Source organism: Rana temporaria, chromosome 2 (assembly GCF_905171775.1).
Source record: "Rana temporaria chromosome 2, aRanTem1.1, whole genome shotgun sequence".
NCBI classification, from domain to species: Eukaryota; Metazoa; Chordata; class Amphibia; order Anura; family Ranidae; genus Rana; species Rana temporaria.
In genome coordinates, this window is record NC_053490.1 from 277,807,949 (window position 1) to 277,827,827 (window position 19,879).

The 19,879-nt window shown below is 42.4% G+C and overlaps 1 protein-coding gene across 7 annotated transcripts in view; it reads left to right on the forward strand.

Moving 5' to 3' along the window:
- COL16A1 (collagen type XVI alpha 1 chain) overlaps window positions 1-19,879 on the forward strand; it is a 249,859-nt gene that overhangs the window by 119,415 nt on the left and 110,565 nt on the right. For all 7 annotated transcript variants that reach the window (XM_040337082.1, XM_040337081.1, XM_040337083.1 and 4 more), the window contains exons 10-12: window positions 2,669-2,704; window positions 13,147-13,173; window positions 18,960-19,022. In XM_040337082.1, coding sequence (XP_040193016.1) covers window positions 2,669-2,704; window positions 13,147-13,173; window positions 18,960-19,022 — 126 coding nt within the window. The remainder of the gene's footprint in view (window positions 1-2,668; window positions 2,705-13,146; window positions 13,174-18,959; window positions 19,023-19,879) is intronic.

A 19,879-nucleotide genomic window follows, 5' to 3' on the forward strand; every position in this document is an offset into this window, starting at 1 on the left:
AGTTTGAAGACATTTGTGTTTGGTTATAGTGGTCAAAACAGACAGGATGGGTTTTTGTAATGTATTCATATCATACCTGCCCTTCATTAAATATTAAATATTTTAAGTAAAGGCTGGTAAACCCAAAAATTATATTTTAGTTGGATCCTTAATATGGCGACGGGCCTACTAAAACAAGATTTATATCCGCTTACCAGAGGGCAGCTTTGGTAAATCCAAGCTGCAAAAATCCAAGCATTCGACACTGTGGACTATGATATATTGTTGGACAGACTAAAAAATCTCTTTGGTCTTGACGGGGTGGTCCTGAGCTGGGTAAGCTTGTTTCTCCATAAGAGAACACAATACAGGCATACCCCGCTTTAAGTACACTCACTTTACATACACTCGCGAGTAAGGACATACCTGCGAGTGTATGTAAAGTGCCTTACAAGTACTGTACAGACATTTTGCAGTCGCAGTAGAAGGAGCTGAAGCTCAGAGAGCATAGCCCGCCCTGTTCCAGTGTGCCCCTGACACCCCCACTACAGCCCCTGAGACCTCAACTACAGCTCCTGACACCCCCACTACAGTCCCTGACCCCTCACTACACCCTAGAAGTGAAAAAATGTATTGTTTCACTTTAAGTACATTTTCGTTTTGCATACATCTTCTGGTCCCATTGTGTACTTAAAAGTGGGGTATGCCTGTATGTCAAGATGGGAACACACCGGTCTACCCCAAGACCTCTTACATACAGAGTTCCACAGGGGAGTGCACTATCGCCACTCCTCTTTAATTGCTATGTCCGTCCTCTTGCTGATATCATCCAGAACAACAACTTGGAGTGCCAGCTTTACACCGATGACACACAAATTCTGGTTGATTCCGCAGGAGGACCTCAGCAGTCTGTTCAGTTGGCGAGATGCCTGGTAGAAATACAGGACTGGATGGCTGGTAATAAGCTTGGATTGAACGCAGCCAAAACCAAAGTTTTATTAATCGGTTCTAATAGCACCATCTTTCGGACCCACACCCATTCCAGCCAAGCAGGTAAAAAACCTAGGAGTCATAATTGACGACACTCTCTCGTTTGTGCCCCACTTTAGAAACATCATGCGGAATGTCAATTACCATCTAAGGCTCCTCAGGAAAGTGAAACATCTATTCACGCAAAATAACAGATCCTTACTTGCCCAGGCCTTTATCCATTCCAGGTTAGACGGGGCAAACGTATTCCTACTGGGTGCCCCGCAGAAATGGATCCACAAGCTCCAGGTGGTGCAGAACCACACTGCTCGCTTTGTACTTGGTTTAGCGAGACAAGATCACATGAGCATGGCCAGGAAATCTCTTCATTGGCTCCCGATCGAGCAGAGAGTTACTTTTAAAACTCTCTGTATTTTCTTCTGTGCATACTGGGGACAGGGTCCCAAGTATCTACATAGTCTGGTGGTGCACTATGAACCCACTCGCCAATTAAGATCCAAGACCCAACACTTAGCCACAGTTATTCCGTTTAAACTGTTATCCATGGGAGGCAAACAACTTCAGAGTAGGGGGGCCATGGTGTGGAATGCACTTTCCCTGGAACTTAAGATGACACCCAACCTACTCCTCTTCAGAAAAAAACTGAAGACGGAGCTGTTCCTCCAGGCTTATGGATATTTTTTTTTTTTCTCATACTCCGCCCTTCCATTGAAGGAGCCACTTGCCACTCTAATGACCATGACCTTGGAATGGCCCGATTATTCAGACATCAACGATGTCATGTACCCTCTCTCTAGTTTTTCCTCCTCTTCTTCTCTTTCTTTTCTGTTTTTTCCCTCTTTTATGCTTTCCGGTTCGTTTCCCTTGCCCCTTTAAGGGCTGGTTACCCATTCCCCCTTTTTTTCACCCTCTCTTCCCTTTCTTCTTCCTTCCAAACCGTGGATTGATTCAAGGTAGTAGTTCACCAGCTGCGCTTAGACGCTCACTTCCCAGTGGGCATTTGGCGCCTAACCAAGCTCAAAAATCAATCAATCAATGGTGACAGGAAAAATGCAAAAAGGTGAAGAGACCTATAGGATACTCTGGGCCATAGTTGTGAACAATAATTGCACTAACAATTGTACAGGAGATATTCACTTTATGATATAACTGATGGTTCTGAAGGCTAATTACGATCAACAGCTCACAGACTTTGGAATTTGTGGGTGGTGGTGGATATTTAAAAGTTTAGTCATTACAATAAACCAGTATGAAGCTGGGGAGGCACAGTAGCAGATAAGGTGTGCTAAATGACCTGAACTTTTCCTTCAAGATTTGCAAGAAATTATAGGATGGATTTTTTCTTTTTTTTTTGCAAAATGACTCGGCTATCTTGCTTCTCGAGTAGCTAATCAAATGTCTTTAGTTGTAATTTATTGTGGGATAAGTTACACTTATACTATATTTTGTGAAAACCTCAGGTGTATTTTTATAGTAATTAACATTTCATAGTAATTAACTTCCTCTTTCTGTAAGTGTGCTAATCATTATTCTCTATGATCTATATTTGATTATATTTGACACCACATTTTCATTACAGCAACATATTCATGCCGTGAAAAATTTCTTTAGTTATTCTACAGTTTTGCAGTTGTTTTGAAAAGTTGCTAGAAGCCATTTTCCATAACTGTGTTTTATATTCTAATTATTTCTCTTGCAGTGTGAATCGTGTGCTTTTCGTCTCCCAGAAACCAATGTGAGTAGACTTCTGATATATTGAATACAAGCGTAAAACAGCCCTTAGCTTAGGATTGTTCCCTGTTTTTTTTTTTATATAATTTTTTTCTACAATCTACTTTATCCTTAGGTATCCATACTAAATATTTACAGATTTATATCATCATATATCAGCATATTCTTATGAGTTAGACAAGAGACACTTGAATGTTCTAGCTTGTGGCAAATGCCAATCAAATCATTGTATCCAAATATAAAAAGTTCTCCAGCGATCAACATAAACTAGCTGGGTGTACTTGGCAAGGTTTTTTTTTATTATTATTTGTTTTGTTTTTTTAAATCAGGGACGTTTCCATATTACCACAAACTAATATACAGCAAACTTAATGTTTTGCAATGTGAATGCTATTGCATAAAAATGCAGAGAGCTTAACCACTTCAGCCCCGGAAGAATTTACCCCCTTCCTTACCAGAGCACTTTTTGCGATTTGGCACTGCGTCGCTTTAACTGACAATTGCGCAGTCGTGCGACGTGGCTCCCAAACAAAATTCACGTCCTTTTTTTCCCACATATAGAGCTTTCTTTTGGGGGTATTTGATCACCTCTGCGGTTTTATTTTTTTGCGCTATAAACAAAAACAATAATAAAGCGACAATTTAAAAAAAAAAAACAATATTTTTTACTTTTTGCCATAATAAATATCCCCAAAAAATCTATAAAAAAAAGTTTTTTTCTTCAGTTTAGACCGATACGTATTCCTCTACAGTACATCAGGGGTTCTCAACCTTTCTAGTGCCGTGACCCCTTGATATAATTTCCCAAGTTGTGGGGACCCCTAACAGCACCCAAGGCAAGACAAGTAATTTGCACCCCCTAACCCACAGACATTTAGCGCTCCCTGAGTCCCTACCACTCGTACATTATTAAAACACCTTATGGTACATTTTAGGATGTACCACTCTCTTTGTTCTCCTTTCTTTCCATTTCATCCCTCTCTATCCTAATTTCTTGTCCCCCCCCCCCCCATCCTTCTCTCTAGACATCTTTCTTGTTCTCTTATTCTTTTTCTCCATTTTTCTGTTCCTCCCCCTCTTTTCCTTTCTCTTCAATGTATTCTCTATTTTTATTCCTTCTCTTACTCCTTGGTGGGGGGGGGGGGGGGAGTTGGGATGAGTGGCAGTGCTGGGGGGAGTTCTGATCAGCCAACGTAGGTGCTGTTGATCAAGCTCATCTGCTGATCTGAGAACTGTAGTAGGGACTTTTAATGGCAACTATAAATCACAGGTAGTGTTTCTCACTGTGTCCGACTTTGTGATGTCTCGTACCAGTGACACCTATGCCAAAATCAGAAGATAGGGTCTCCTCCAGTCCCTCCCACTTCACATTCCTAACCAGTCAGCTGACCTCTAGTCTCTGCCCCTCAGCCATGCCGTGAACTGAGTGGGCAGCTGTGGGCTCCAGGAACAGCCCAGCTGGGCGGCCACAGACTCCAGGGACAGCCCTGCTGAGCAGCCGCTAACAGGCTGGGAGAGCAGTATGGGCTTCAGGAACAGCCCAGGATTCGGTGACCCCTGGTAAATCATCATTCGACCCCTGAGGGGGTCCCGACCCCCTTAGTTGAGAACCACTGCTCTACATATTTTTGGTAAAAAAATGGCAATAACCGTATATTGATTGGTTTCGCAACAGTTATAGCGTCTACGAAATAGGGGATAGTTTTGTTGCATTTTAATTTTTTTACATTTTTTTACTAGTAATGGCGGCGATCTGAGATTTTTATTGTGGCCGTGACATTGCGACGGACATATCGGACAATTTTGACATTTTTGGGACCATTCACATTTATACACTGCACTGATTACTGTATAAATGTGACAGGCAGGGAAGGGGGCGCTGAAGGGGTTAAATATGTTCCCTAATGTGTGATTCTAACTGTAGGGGGAGGGGACTCACAAGGGAAGGAGACCGATGTGTGTTCCTCTGTACTGGCAACACACATCGGTCTCCTCACCTGACAGGACCGTGGATCTGTGTGTTTACATGATACACAGTCCAGCCATGATCGCGGGCAATCGCGGGTGCCCAGCAGATATCGCGGCCGTCGGGCACGTGCATAGGGTCCCGCACGCCCCCTAGATGGCCGGGAAGCCAAGGACGTCATATGACGTCCACCCAGGATGGGAAATCCTATCTGTGGATGACATATGCCTATGGGCGGTAGGGAAGTGGTTAAAGAGAAACTGCAGTCTGATCACATCATTTGTAATAAAAACATCTTTGCCATTCTGAAGCTTCCCTCTAACCATTTAGCATATTTTTTTCTATATACTGTGATTCTGTACTTGCCAAATATGCTGCAGAAATCTCCCCCCACTGAGTCTGGCTGCAACCATTTTAACTGTGGGCAGCTGAAGCTGCTGCCTGTTCACTTCCTGGATTTACACAGACACACAGAGGCACACCTCCAGCTCTGATTGGCCCTCTTATGACTCATCCCACCTCCCTTCCTGACAAACTCTCATGAGAGCGAGAGAGAGGGAGAGCTGTGTATGATGTCATAAGCCTAGGCTTTCTACCAGACAAGAAACAGGAAGTGGGCTGTGTAAGGTAATTACTGTCAGAAAAAAAGTTTAACTATCCAAAGTAAAAAAAAAAAAAAAGAGCAGAAGATTTAATAAATGGAAAGTTGAAAAAAATTATTGAAGGTCCACTTTAAAGCAGAACTCCAGCCAAAAAATAAATAAATAGTCCATCAAAAAATAAAAATTCTGCAATATTCACCCTCAATCTGGAGCTATTCCCCACAGTACTTTATATTTCTCTTGAGGACTGAATGAAGTCTTTCAGTCCACTTCCTCTAACCCAGGTCACCATGGGCTCATTCCCAGCCTGTGACTGGACAGTGAGGCAGTGTACAGTGTTAAGTTCAACTCTCTGTCTGTCTACTGTCTCATCCTATCTAAGTGTGCAACTGCAGTTAGAAAAGTGCACAGTCTATTTGCCTTTAGTAAATCAACGCTCATGTCTCTCAAGACTCTACCTTGGGCAGTGAGGTTTTCCTTTAGGTGTCAAACTCAATTTCATCGTGGGCCGCATCAGCATTATGATTTCCGTCAAAAGGGTCGGTTGTATCTGTAAGATTACGGGGCAGATCCACAAAAGGATTACGCCGGCGTATCTACTGATACGCCGGCGTAATTTTAAATTTCCTGCGTCGTATCCTCGTTTTGTATCCACAAAACAAGATACGACGGCATCTGGGATTGATCCGACAGGCGTACGTCTTAGTACGCCGTCGGATCTAAGCTGCAATTTTTCGGCGGCCGCTAGGTGCCGTTCCCGTCGAAATCTGCGTCGAGTATGCAAATTAGCTAGTTACGGCAATCCACGGACGTACGTCTGCCCGGTGCATTTTTGTACGTCGTTTGCGTTCGGCTTTTTCCGGCGTATAGTTAAAGCTGCTGTTATGAGGCGTACTCAATGTTAAATATGGCCGTCCTTCCCGCCTAGATATTTGAAATTTTTACGTCGTTTGCGTAAGTCGTTCGCGAATAGGGATTTGCGTAGAATGACATCACCGTCGGAAGCATTGGCTTTTTCCGGGTTAATTTCGAGCATGCGCACTGGGATACCCCCACGGACGGCGCAGTTTAAAAAAAAATGTTGTTTACGTCGGGTCAGGACGTATTTACATAAAACACGCCCCCATCACTTCCATTTGAATTCCACGCCCTTACGCCGCAAAAGATACACTACACCGCCGTAACTTACGGTGCGAATTCGTTGAGGATTCGAAACAAAAAAAAGTAAGTTACAGCGGCGTAGTGTATCTTAGATACGCTACGCCCGGCGCAATAATGCGCCGTTGTACGTGGATCTGGCCCTAGATGTCCAGCGCATCCCTTCCCCTTTACATTAGATGTCAAGAGCCAACCCACCATCAGAAGTTTAAGTCCCCCACTCTTTCTTATATCACAGTGCACCCCCCCTTTCCTTATGCTGCTGCTGGGAAGAAGCTGGATGCATTCCTTGAAAGCAGAAAGTAGGGGTCTGGAATAGGACCGGAGGAGGGCTGGAGCTCTCCTTCAGCTGCAGGAGAGGTGCGAGGGTCACATGAAATGGCCTGGAGGGCCGGATTCGGCCCGCGGGCCTTGTGTTTGACACCTGTGGGCTAAAAGATCAATATGGAAAGTTCATCTCATAAAACTTGAGCTACATATCGATTTTTCTGCATCTACCATATGTTTGGACATATGAATTTGCTAAAAGTATGCTCTCCTGAGGCCTCGTACAGACCATCGAACGTGTCCGATGAAAACGGTCCGTGGACCGTTTTCATTGGACATGTCCGCTCGGAGATTTCGGACTGATGGCTGTACACACCATCAAACCGAAATCCCCGCGGACAGACAGCGCGGTGACGTTGACGCCGCCACGTCACCAAACCAGGAAGTAAAATACTTCCACGCATGCGTCAAATCCATTCGACGCATGCGGGAGATATCTGTCCGCTGGTTAGGTGTACTAACCAGCGGACATGTCCGCCGGACAGCTTTCCAGCGGACATGTTTCTTAGCATGCTAAGAAACATTTGTCCGCTGGAAATTTGTCCGCTAGCCTGTACACACGATCGGATCTGTCCCCTGAAACTGGTCCGCGGACCAGTTTCAGCGGACATGTCCGGTCGTGTGTACGAGGCCTTATGCATTGTTTTAATTGTATATTCATTTGAGTTGGTCAGCAGTCAGAACCAGGGAATTTCCCAGTACTAAAAATGTACGGGAACAATTATATCCTTCTTAGAACAATGCATGTGTTGTTTTATATGGATACACCTACTGCATACCTGGCATATTAATATAAGAAGTGAAAAAAGCCGAAGGATAAAGCGTCTGTGTTTGCCATAGCAACCTGCCATGTGCTGGTTACTGTTGGCAACACAAACACACTCCTTTCTCCTAATTTCTATTGTAATTCTTTTTTTCTTTAATGCTGTAAAGACACAGAATTATAATTGTTAGCCTGGAATAAGTTCCCGGCATAAACAGAATGACTAATTTACCTTGATGAGTACGTGGACGGATTCTATAAGATGGAAAAAATGTTAGAACAAAAGCAGCTGTGCATTTCTACCAGGTGTTGTTCACCTGGGCAAGTGTCTAATGTATACACTTCTTAGAGACATGACTTGGGGGGGGGAAGACAAATGAGGTCTGCGTACTTTCCTAATCTAGGGTCATCGCCTGGAGGGCCAAGGTATGCCGTAAACTATCCAGACAACTCCATGGAAAAAAATAATAAAATAAAGTCAATAATAAAAACACGAATGTATTTGATTTTCAGTAACATCAGCCAGCTTCCCTTCCACACTACGAGATCCATTTAGCAGCATTTCAAGTCTAGGCCTGACTAGTTCAGCTTGTTTTCTGCTTGCGTGAGTTTTGATAAAAGGTAGATGGATAAAATACATAACGCCACGAAGCAAATTGTTTGTAGAAGTGACAAAAACAAAAAGCTGTTAGATGGGCAGAAAAGATATTTGAATTATATACTGTATGTGTGAGTACAGAAAAACTCAGTTATCAATACGGTTGCTTCTCCAGTCCCGGACAAAATATGCAATATAAAAAGTGGCTCCCATGTATTATTTATAATTGCTTGCTTAAAAGGAAATAATCAGAAGGGAAATTTGTAAGCTGCCATTGCTGACCTTGCCTCCTTGCTTCAGTAGTTTGATTCACTGACCTGGAACAGACATGCAGATAAGGATTATGACTTTGGTCTGACTTCCACTGCATTCGCAGTAAATTGGAACATATTAAACTTGTGGGTCAGACTACCAACCAGGAAACCAGAAGGAGGTTAGCAACAGCAGCCTCCAATATTTCTTTCATGACAGGTTCACTTCAGGGCAGGGGGGGTCAAACTCAATTTGTTCACTGGCCAGTTGTATTTGTAAGACTATAGGATTTTTTTCCTACGTGTAGAAACTCTGTGTATTGAACAGCGGGTGTGACCAAATTGTGGGGGATCTTAAAGGGACAATAAATACCAGGAGTGCGTTGTATGGGAAGTTCAAGGATTGCGCTACATACAGAGTCCAGGGGTGTGCTATGCAAAGAGTGCAGAGTTGAGGGGTGTGCTATGCACAGAGTGCAGAGGTCAGGGATGCCCTACATACAGAGTGCAGAGTCCAGGGGTGCACTATGTACAGAGGGCAGTTTCAGGGGTGTGCTATGCAAAGAGTGCAGAGTTCAGGGGTGTGCTATGCACAGAGTGCAGAGTTCAAGGATGCCCTACATACAGAGTGCAGAGTCCAGGGGTGCGCTATGTACAGAGGGCAGTTTCAGGGGTGCGCTATGCAAAGAGTGTAGAGTTCAGGGGTGTGCTATGCACAGAGTGCAGAGGTCAGGGATGCCCTATATACAGAGTGCAGAGTCCAGGGGTGCGCTATGTACAGAGGGCAGTTTCAGGGGTGCGCCATGCAAAAAGTGCAGAGTTCAGGAGTGTGCTATGCACAGAGTGCAGTGTTGAGGGATGCCCTACGTACAGAGTGTAATGTCCAGGAGTGCACTATGTACAGAGGGCAGTTTCAGTGGTGTGCTATGCAAAGAGTTCAGAGTTCAGGGGTGCGCTATGCAAAGAGTGCAGAATTCAGGGGTGCGCTATGTACAGGGGGCAGTTTCAGGAGTGTGCTATGCAAAGAGTGCAGAGTTCAGGGGTGCACTGTGTACAGAGTGCAGGGTTTAGGGATGTATTATGCACAGTGTGCAGGATTTAGCTCTCTTTCACAGGCTGTCCACATCTTACTTCCACCTAGGGTTGCCACCTCATCCCTTTAAAACCAAACACATATCAATTACAGGTTCTGAGGCTAATTTAGTGCAGATAAGGCACCAGATGAGCATAATTACCACCTTAATCAGCCCCAAAACCTGTGTAATTAATATGTGTTCAGTTTTAAAGTGATGAGGTGGCAACCCTACTCCCCCCCCCCCACTTTAGCTCTGACCTCTGCACCACTATCCCCCATCCCCCACTTATGCACACTTCTCAATCCACAACCCTCATCTCTCCTGCTCCCCCAAAAAAAGCTCTTGGGTCTCACCTGCTCAGCCCGAATCAAATACCTCCTGGCAATCTCTCCGCCTCTTTCTCTCACTTGCAGGGAGATCATCGATCAGCATCTGTGCACCCGGGCACATATGGGAATCACAGTGCAGCTTATTAAATGACGCCCCGTCCCACCCTTGTCCCCGCCATTAGTGCAGGGCAGGCAGGGATTTGTGAGAGCCACCAAGAGAAAAGCTGTCCTTCTAAACACAGAAGACTTCTGTGTTTACAAGTGACAGTGGTGAGCGGGGAGCAGAGGGTGAGAGCTGGGTGGGGAGGAACGGAGGAACGTTCCATCTGAAAAAAAGTATTGGGTGTAAGAGCCACATAAAATGGTCTGGCGTGCCACATTTGGCTGGTGGGCCTTGTGGTCGACACGTGTAAGGAAAGGTTATATCCTCTGTTGGATTATTTTTTTTCATCCCATTGCAAAGATTTCCTTTCACGTTTTGTCCCATAGCCAAACTGAAATTGAGAGGAAATCTCTACAAATTAAGGGAATTCCTTGGAGACTCCCAGGTCACCAGTACCAGTGTCCCCTCTATTACTTTTCTGGGGACAACTCAAAATTTGGGGTTTCCCTTTACTTTCACTTTCAATGATATTAGTAAACAGGACAAATTGAGAGGGTGAAGCTCCAAAATCGGGCACAGACAGCAATAAAAACTGACAGGTATTGTAATCCATCTGCACTCTATCCAAAACTAAAAAAAAAGTTTTGCCTTTAGTTATACTTTAACTCCAGGCAAATAGATAAATATATCGATGAAATGCATATGTGAGAACTGTTTTACATGCCAAAAGATTAATAGGTAGATTCAGTAAGATTGCCGCAACTTTGCGGCGGCGAAGCTTAAGGAATTTAAGCTACGCCGCCGTAAGTTAGCGAGGCAAGTACATGATTCACAATGTACTTGCCTGCTAAGTTACGGCGGCGTAGCCTAAAGCGGCGGGCGTAAGGGCGCCAAATTCAAATGTGTTTGAGGGGGGCGTGTTTTATGTTAATAGTGCTTGACCTTACGTTTTTTACGTTTTTTTCTAACTGCGCATGCGCCGGGCGCCTACATTTCCCAGTGTGCATTGCGGCTAAGTACGCCTTACGGGCCTATTGATTTCGACGTGGACGTAAACTACGTAAATCACTATTCGCGGACGACTTACGCAAACTACGTTAAAATTTTGAATCTCGAAGCCGGAACGGCGGCCATACTTTAACATTGCTATTCCATCTAATAGATGGAATAACTTTAGGCCTGATAATGGATTACGGAAACGGCGTAAATGTACTGCGGCGGTCGGGCGTACGTTCGTGAATCGGCGTATCTACTAATTTACATAGTCTACGCCGACCGCAATGGAAGCGCCACCTAGCGGCCATCCGAAATATTGCAACCTAAGATAGGACGGCGCAAGCCGTCGTATCTTAGATATGTTTAAGTGTATCTCTGTTTGAGCATACACTTAAACATAGGTCGGCGTAGATTCTGAGTTAGGTCGGCTTATCTACTGATAAGCTGGCCTAACTCTTACTGAATCTACCTATAAATGTTTTGTCCATCCAGTCCTTACCAGCACAGCCCTGTCTAAAGTGGTAGAGACCTGATATTTCTCTGCTGTAGTTTCACTTTTACAGGTCTCCTCCCTACCCCAACCTGACTGGACAGTGAAAGGAGAAGTAGCAGGCTGATAAACTCAGCTCTCTGTCACTGTGCTTTCTCCTCCTATCAGCATGGCTTTGAGAATACAACACACCCGATTGGCTCCTTAAACTGCTTATTCTTCCTCCTTTGTGTGTTCTGCTGTTTAGATACTTACACTTCTTGCATTCAATATAGTGGCTTATTGTTCAGCACCCTTTGCAGGGATAGACGAGCATGTTGAATAATGTGTGTAAGAAAACATTCAATATCATAGGAAACCTGCCTTATGATAAGTTTGGAAGCTGTACCAGTGAACTTCCTTAAAAGAAAATGCTTTTTGCCTGCCTGTAATTCTGATTCTCTGATATCAACACGTTCTGAGTCACTGACTTGGAACATACAGCAAATTAAGTCAGACAGACTGAGACAATTGATCAGCATGACATCCAAGCAAAGGAATGCAGCTCTGTATTCATTTAGGTCCAATTTCACTTTAGAGAGTCACCATGGCACCCTGGACTCCCAGTACAACACTGCAGAGATAAGGGTGGTGATGCCATAACATCATTGAGGATTGCCTAGTGCTGGAGAAGAGACAAACACGACCCTGTCAGTCACATGACCAGCCTCAAGATTTTTAAAGCGGGGTTCCAGGCATAATTTTTTTTTTTTTGCAAGCTAAAATGAATCACATTAAATAGTCCCTAAAACATATTAATAGCTCCCCAATCATTCCAGAAATCATTGCAAACACTTGCCTTATATCCGCCAGCTCATGTTGTGGCCGTAGCCATCATATGTGTGGGCATGTGAAGTCCAGTTCCTTTTTCTTCCTGGTTTTCAGGGAGGGGTGCATGATGGGTGATTTTTAGGCACAGTAATGCCCAGAGTCTCCTGGGAAATGAGTGTCATCATTTCCCAAGAGGCACAGGGGTCTTAGGACAGGAAGTTGAACCACCAAGGACCAGGAACCAGGCAAAATACGAAATCTGCGTAGTAACAGCCAGATAGAAGTGAGTAAAAATGTATATATATATATATTTTTTTATTTTTTTTACATTCAAAGTTAATAGAAAGTAAATTTTTAGGGTGGAACTCCGCTTTAAAGGAGGAGAACTTGGGGACAGGATGGGCTTTAATACATTATTACAGTGTAAGCAGCTGGATTTTGGAGTCCGTATTAGCCTGTTGCAACCCCTTATGCAGCAGAGCTCAGACTAGAAGTAGGAGAAGTAGGACAAGGAGCCAATCAGTTTTGCTTCGGTGCTCATATGCTAACAAAACATTAGGAATGAGCAAACTGAGCAAGGTTTGCTGCACGTTCACTACAGCTAGTGGGAAATCTGCAGATGCTAAACATAACGTCTAAACCTATTTTGATAGGGGGGGGGGGGGGGGGACCAAAAAAAATGCAAAAGTGACGTACCTCGCCACGGCACCATGGGATGGAAGTCCAGAAGAAAACATTCCAAAAAGGTATGAAAGGAAAAAAATAAATATCCCAAAAACGAGGAGGGGTGGGGTGTGCTTTTGTTTCAAATGGGGTTTAATTTTTGCTTTAAGAACAAACATATTGAACATGGGGAATTCTTTGGCTTTTATTCAGTGTTGAAAGTCTCAGTTGGATTATTTCCTGTACATTGATTTTGTGTATTTATGCAAATATTAAGGCTTTGGGGTTCATTCTCATTTCTGTTTTGTCTGCAGGTCTCAGCAGGACCACCAGGCCCCAGGGTAAGGATCTGTTTATAGGACAATTTATACTTATTATAGCTGATTCTACATTGGAATTGCCTTTTGGAGCCCTGCAGTTTAACTGTTTATTTGACTTAGATTTCATGATAATGCAAGAAAAAGTTTGGAATTTTTAAAAAATGTTGGGCCATATTTAGGAAAACTGACCAGCTGTTGGTGGTAGCATTAACTTAAAGGAACACTAAAGGCAAAAAAAATAGTTTTTTTTTAAATAATAAACATGTTATACTTACCTCCACTGTGCAGCTCGATTTGCACAGAGTGTCCCCGAATCCGGTCTTCTGGGGTCCCTCTGCGGCTGTCTCGGCTCCTCCTCGCAAAAGCTTTCCACCTTCATGCAAGCTCGCAAAGAATGCATTAAGGTGAAAAAAACATTTACCTTTACAACCCCTTTAAGAGTGCTGACCAGGAAGATTTTTGGTAAAGAGTTGCTAAAGCCCAGTACACACGCTCGGTTTTCCCAGCGGTAAAAAGTCCGCCAAGAAAACTGAGGGGAGAGCTGCCATGGAGCTTTGGCCCGGAATCCCGGCCGTGTGTATGCTCCATCGGCACTGACTCGCAGTTATGCGATATTCACCATATCGAAAATATGTTTTTTTTACCTTAATATCTACCTTAAATCATATTGCTATAGTGTACTTGTTTGTAGCCTTAATACTGAAATTTGTACCTAAAAATGTCATTTAGTAACTTTTGTGAAATGCCAGTAAAAACGTGGCTGCGCCAGTAAATTTCGGGTGTCGTGCCAGTAAATTTCAATCTGGTAGGTTGGCAACACTGGTTACTGCACACCAATTTTATTTGCACTATACAGTTGTCTTTCAAAGGTTTAAAAACAAATCGCTGGTAAGATTGACATATTCAAAATAACACTTCAAATACTGCGTGGATCACTTTCTGATCCTTTTTTATATTAAATGGAAACTATAGAGGATTGGGGTCAACTCTAGCAAAACTCAAGAAAAAATAATAACATAAAAAAAATTAATAAGCCATTAAAAGATAAAACAGCAAAAGCATCTTTTTGCCCGTGACCAGGCCATTTTTTGTGATACGGCACTGCGTTACTTTAACTGACAATTGCGTGTACCCAAACAAAATCGACGCCCTTTTCCCCACAAATAGAGATTTATTTTGGTGGTATTTGATCACCTCTGAGTTTTTCATTTTTTGCGCTATATACAAAAAATGACCGCCAATGTTTTAAAACAAAACAATATTTTTTACTTTCTGCTATAATACATGTCCAAAAAAACGAATTTATTCATCAGTTTAGGCCAATATACGTATTCTTCTACATATTTTTGGTAAAAAAACAATCCAGATTAGCGTATATTGATTGGTTGCGCAAAAGTTATAGCGTCTACAAAATAGGGGATAGATTTATGGCATTTTTATTTATTTTTACAATTTCTACTAGTAATGGCAGTGAACAGTGATTTTTAGCGGGACTGCGACATTGTGGAAGACAGATCGGACACCTAACTGACATTTTTGACACTTTTTTGGGAACCACTGACATTATTACAGTGATCAGTGGTAAAAATATGCACTGCTATTGTACTAATGACACTGGCAGAGAAGGGGATAACATCAGGGGCGATCAAGGGGTTAAATGTGTTCCCTGTTTGTGTTTTCTAACTGTATGGGGGACTGTGTGACTGGGGAAACACACAGATCCATATTCCTGTTTAGCAGGAAGACATATCTCAGTGTCATCCCCTGACAGAACGGAGATCTGCCTTGTTTACTTTGTCTCTGCGGGGAACGGTCGCGGGCGGCCGGCAGACATGGAGTCCGCCAGATGCGCTGATTGGCTCCCTCGCTGGCCAATCCGAGCAGGCGTGCGTGCGTGAATCGCCTACCGGTGTGGCGATTTGCGCAGCCGAGCCACCTTGCCGTGGTGAGTGGTCGGCAAGTGGTTAAAAGATAATTATGAAAGACTTACCTGTAAAACATTATGCCATTAACTTGCAGAAGAGGGACGTGTCCCTCAAAATCAGGGACAGTTGGGAGCTATGTTATATATCTGCCTCGAGTTCAGCTTTAGAAACAGCTTATACTGTACTGTCCAGTTCTTATCCTTTATTTGTGTGTTTATACAGTAAAACTATTTACCTAGTTTATGGGGATTCACATAATAAAAACAAGTGAAAATTGGGGAAAAATAATTCTTAACTGATTATGGACAGTTGTACAGATTCCTCTCCTGTACTGAAATTGCTCAAAGTGGTTGTAAACCCTTACAGATCACTTAGACCTACAGGTAAGCCTAGATTAAGGCTTTCCTGTAGGTGCAAGAAATATCTCCTTAAACTACACGGTTAAGGACATATTTTCCCAAAAACGGGCACGGATGTCTACGGCGCAAGCTCACCGTAGACAATGGTGCAGGCGCACTGAGTGTGCCGTTAGTGAAGGCGATCATGCCATCACCGCCGGCTCCAGTGCGCATGCCTGTGAGTGACATCATCGCTGCTCCAGCCAGTCACAGCGCCGGAGCAGCGATACCCGGAAGTCACTCCGGGAGAGATGGTGGCGCCGTCGGAGGCGAACAAGGACCGCTGATGGGGCTTCGATCTCAGGTAAGTACTACATAATGAGCTAGCATTGCAGGCTCTTTTTTTTGGGGGGGGGGAGGGTTTACTTCCCCTTTAAAGTACTTTCACACTGGGGGGGGGGGCGTTATCGGTAAATCGCTGCTAATTGTAGCGGAGCTTTACCACTGTAATAGTGGCACTTTTCGGCCGATAGCGGGGTGCTTTTAACCCCCGCTAGCGTCCAAATAAAGGGGTAATATCGGTTGCCGAAGCAGTTTGCATGCACTTCGGCAGCGTTGCCCATTGATTCCAATGGTGGATGAGCAGTGTATTCACGAAAGATGCTGCTTGCAGGACTTTTTCTAACATCCTGCAAGCGCACCGCTCCAGTGTGGAAACACTCAGGCTCTCACACTGGGGCTGCAGAGGAGGTATTTTTCAGGCGCTTAACAGGCGCTATTTTTAGCCCTTTAGCGCCTGAATAACGCCCCAGTGTGAAAGGGGTCTTAGTCTGATTTTACTGTACACTCTGAGCATTTCACAGTGTGTGTATTAGAAGCTTAAGCAAGTAAAATAAAGCCTTCATCATTTCCTGCCTGGAGGATACAGTATCATCTAGCCCAGGGATCCTCAAACTACAGCCCTCCAGCTGTTGCGGAACTACACATCCCATGAGGCATTGCAAAACTCTGACATTCACAGACATGACTAGGCATGATGGGAATTGTAGTTCCTGAACAACTTGGAGGGCCGTAGTTTGAAGACCCATGATCTAGCCTTTTTCTCCCCAGCCTTATTGTCCCTGGCGTGCCCCTTTTGTGCATTTGATGTCAGTTCTTTCAACCTTCATGGAGGTTCAGCATCAAGTTTGAGTGTTAATTACGGCAGTCAGCATGTAGATGCAGCCTGCCTAGGAATGCTAAATCCTCCAGTCTAGCACCAACCCATGAGGGCATTTTGATATTTGCATAACACTTCTCCCAAGAGCCAGTCTATTGATAAGAATACTGAGGCACCCTGCTGTCCCCTCCCAGCAGCCATGATCTACCTTCATCGTTTAAGGAAGCACAGAGACCAGTAATGAAAACTGTTTTTCTTTTATAAACTTCATTAAGATGTTGATAGAGGAATGAGGAACCAGAGAAGGCAACATTTAAGTAGATTTTCAACATTTATATTGAGCTATGAACAATTACCGTAAGTACTCCCGTATGCTTTCCCTGCTTGGATTTTTTACGCTCTTTTGAAAAGGGGGGGGGAGCTTCCCGGGGGTGTCTTATCATAGTGAATGATTAATAGAGGTGATTTTCTCCATTCCAATCCCCTAATTTTTTTTATAGTTTTCTATAGTCGAAAGCTTTTCCATGTAGATCAGGATCGTTAGAATTACACAAACGATGAATCCTATGTTTGGACTTTTGGGTCCTTTATTTTACTTTCTCCCCCTTTTTTTATCTTTTGCGTTTGTTTTGTAGAACTTCTTTTTTTTTTTGTGTTACAAACTTTTTCAACCATATGCTGCTTTTTCTTCAATAAAAATACTTTACGGAAAAAAAATATGAACAGATTAATTGCCAGCTTTAATGACTTCATCATAAACTGCACTTATGTGGCTTGTCCTAAAATGACTTGCCCTATGATAGAAGGTACAGTATATCAGCTAGTATTAACATCGACTGGAGCCTGCATAAAGCTTGCATCCCTCTTGCCAAGACAATACTAGCCAGTATGTTGGGCTGGTAAAGTTTGCAAAAAAACATGGAGTGCCGCATCCAAATGATTCTGTTTTAACTTGCTTATACCAGGTAAAAAGAGCAATGTTAACCACTACAGTTTTCCTCTTTCATTTGGTGAAAGACTATTGGAAATTAGATATTCATATTTCACATTTCAGGTGTTAACACCACACCGGATAAATGTGAAAAACATATTTTTTTGTGTCTTTGAATTAAGGCTTAAGCTAAGCCCATTTTCTAGTTTTTAATACAACGGAGAAGAGTTTTTTTGTTTTTGTTTTTATTTATTTTCCTGGAAATCTCCCAAATGAAGGAAAATCTTGCCTTTGAGAGTTGTCACTGGAACAAATGTTCTCATTGGAAGATTCCCCTTCTAACTAGAGTTTACTGCTTGGGACCCCATATGCCAGTCTTTTGAGCATATCTTATTCCACACATTAACACCCTTCCTAACACTATTATTTTACAAACATCTGCAATTACTGTATTCAATACATTTTTTAATGATCTAGCACATCTCTAAATGGAAAAAGGGCTGCTGATTGGAAGTGTGCCTATTGCACATATGTGGTATGGCAGAAGTCATATAGTTATTTTTCCATAAAGTGAAAGTTAAACATATGGCCTTTGATGAGAATGTTATGCTGAGTGCACTATGAACTATACAATGAAAACAGTTTCCTGTGAAATCTACTGTGCATTGCTCCATTCAGTCACATCTGTTATTTTGTGGCTGCCAGGCAGGTTCTATAGCCTTTATAGTAAAGTTTATCTCTAATGCAATGTAGGATGTATAGTCTTTGTACTTTATTTACATTGATAGCATTGAAGTTGCTTTTCTAGAAAAAAAATTATATTCTTCAAAAATATTCTTATAAGTAAAGGTGGAAAATATATACAACATATTCTTACTTTACTTCTGAATCTCAAACACATTTACAAGCATATCATAAAAATGTCATATGTTTATAAAAGAGAATTTTGTACTATGGCTCATAGTGTGCATATTGCAATTACTATGAACAGGTAAGGGGAACGCAATTATTTCGCTTCGGTACGCCATGTACTGTAGATCTTATGTGACAAACGACTTCTCAGCAAAGCAACAAACCTCTCATAATAACTCTATCATCACAATTACATACAAAGCAACTCTATGATCATATTTTCTAAAGCTGGATTATACAGTATACCTTGTTCCATCTGTTATTTTCTGAAGCACAACATATCCATTCCTGATATGCGCTGCATACAGGTAGTTGTTAGTTATGTTAAATAATGTGAAAAGACCTTATCTTTGCTTCATATCTGGAGTTATTGCCTTACATTTGACAATGAATGCAGCTGGTAGTTGGTAGTTGCTAATAATGCTAAATACTATGAAAAGGCCTTACCTTTCCTTTACATCTGGAGTTATTAACTTCAATTTGGTAATGAACACAGCTGTTTTTTCACATATAATGATTTCCTGTACTGCTTCTTATCATAGGGTCTCAAAGGTGAAAGAGGGCTGTCTGGAACCTATGGACCCAAAGGGGAGAGAGGAGAACGAGTGAGTCGTTTTTTTTTTTGTTTACTTGATTCTTGAAATATTAATATATATATATATATATATATATATATATATATATATATATATATATATACAGACAAATGTATTATGTTATGAAGGTTGTCAGATCTACACATACATGTCAAAAACTACACACAGAGGGTGGGTAGGATGGCATAAATGGTTCATGTCAATATACAAATACCCAAGGTGCAGTACATATTGCCCAGATAAAACAGGTTAACAGCAAAAATAATGGAGGGGTTATTCCCAAATGGAAAAATCCTACACCACACCATGGCTCAGTGGTTATAAGCTACACATGAGGCCTACAGTTTACTGGATTAATTCAGTGTCTGTGCAATGTGTGATAAATCTTTCATCTTGTATTTTATTTCTATCTAGTTTCTTGAAGTTTGTTTGCAGGTAGTACCAAGGATGTTTCTTGAGGCTGAACAATATATACTAATATTACATTTTTGAAATGTATACAAGATGCTAGTTTTCCACAAAATTGCAGGAAGTACATACAGTAAATGAACAAGATGGTTACCACAATTAAAAACATGTTTCAGAAAAGCAATCCATAAATCATTTTCACCAGCAATGGAAATTTTGCAATTTTTGCGCATAATCTCTGAAATATGTAATTTAAGAATGCCAAGTTATAGCATGAAAGGCCTCATGTATTACCATGTTCATTCAAAGATCTGGAGACGCCTTTCCTTAGCCACCTAATCAGTAGCTGTGTGGGAATAGTTCCAGTTTATAGAATATGTGGATTTATCAGGAGCACAGTACAGAAATTAAACAAGGTCTCTATGGGCTCTAATTAAAATCTCATTAAATGCTGTTCG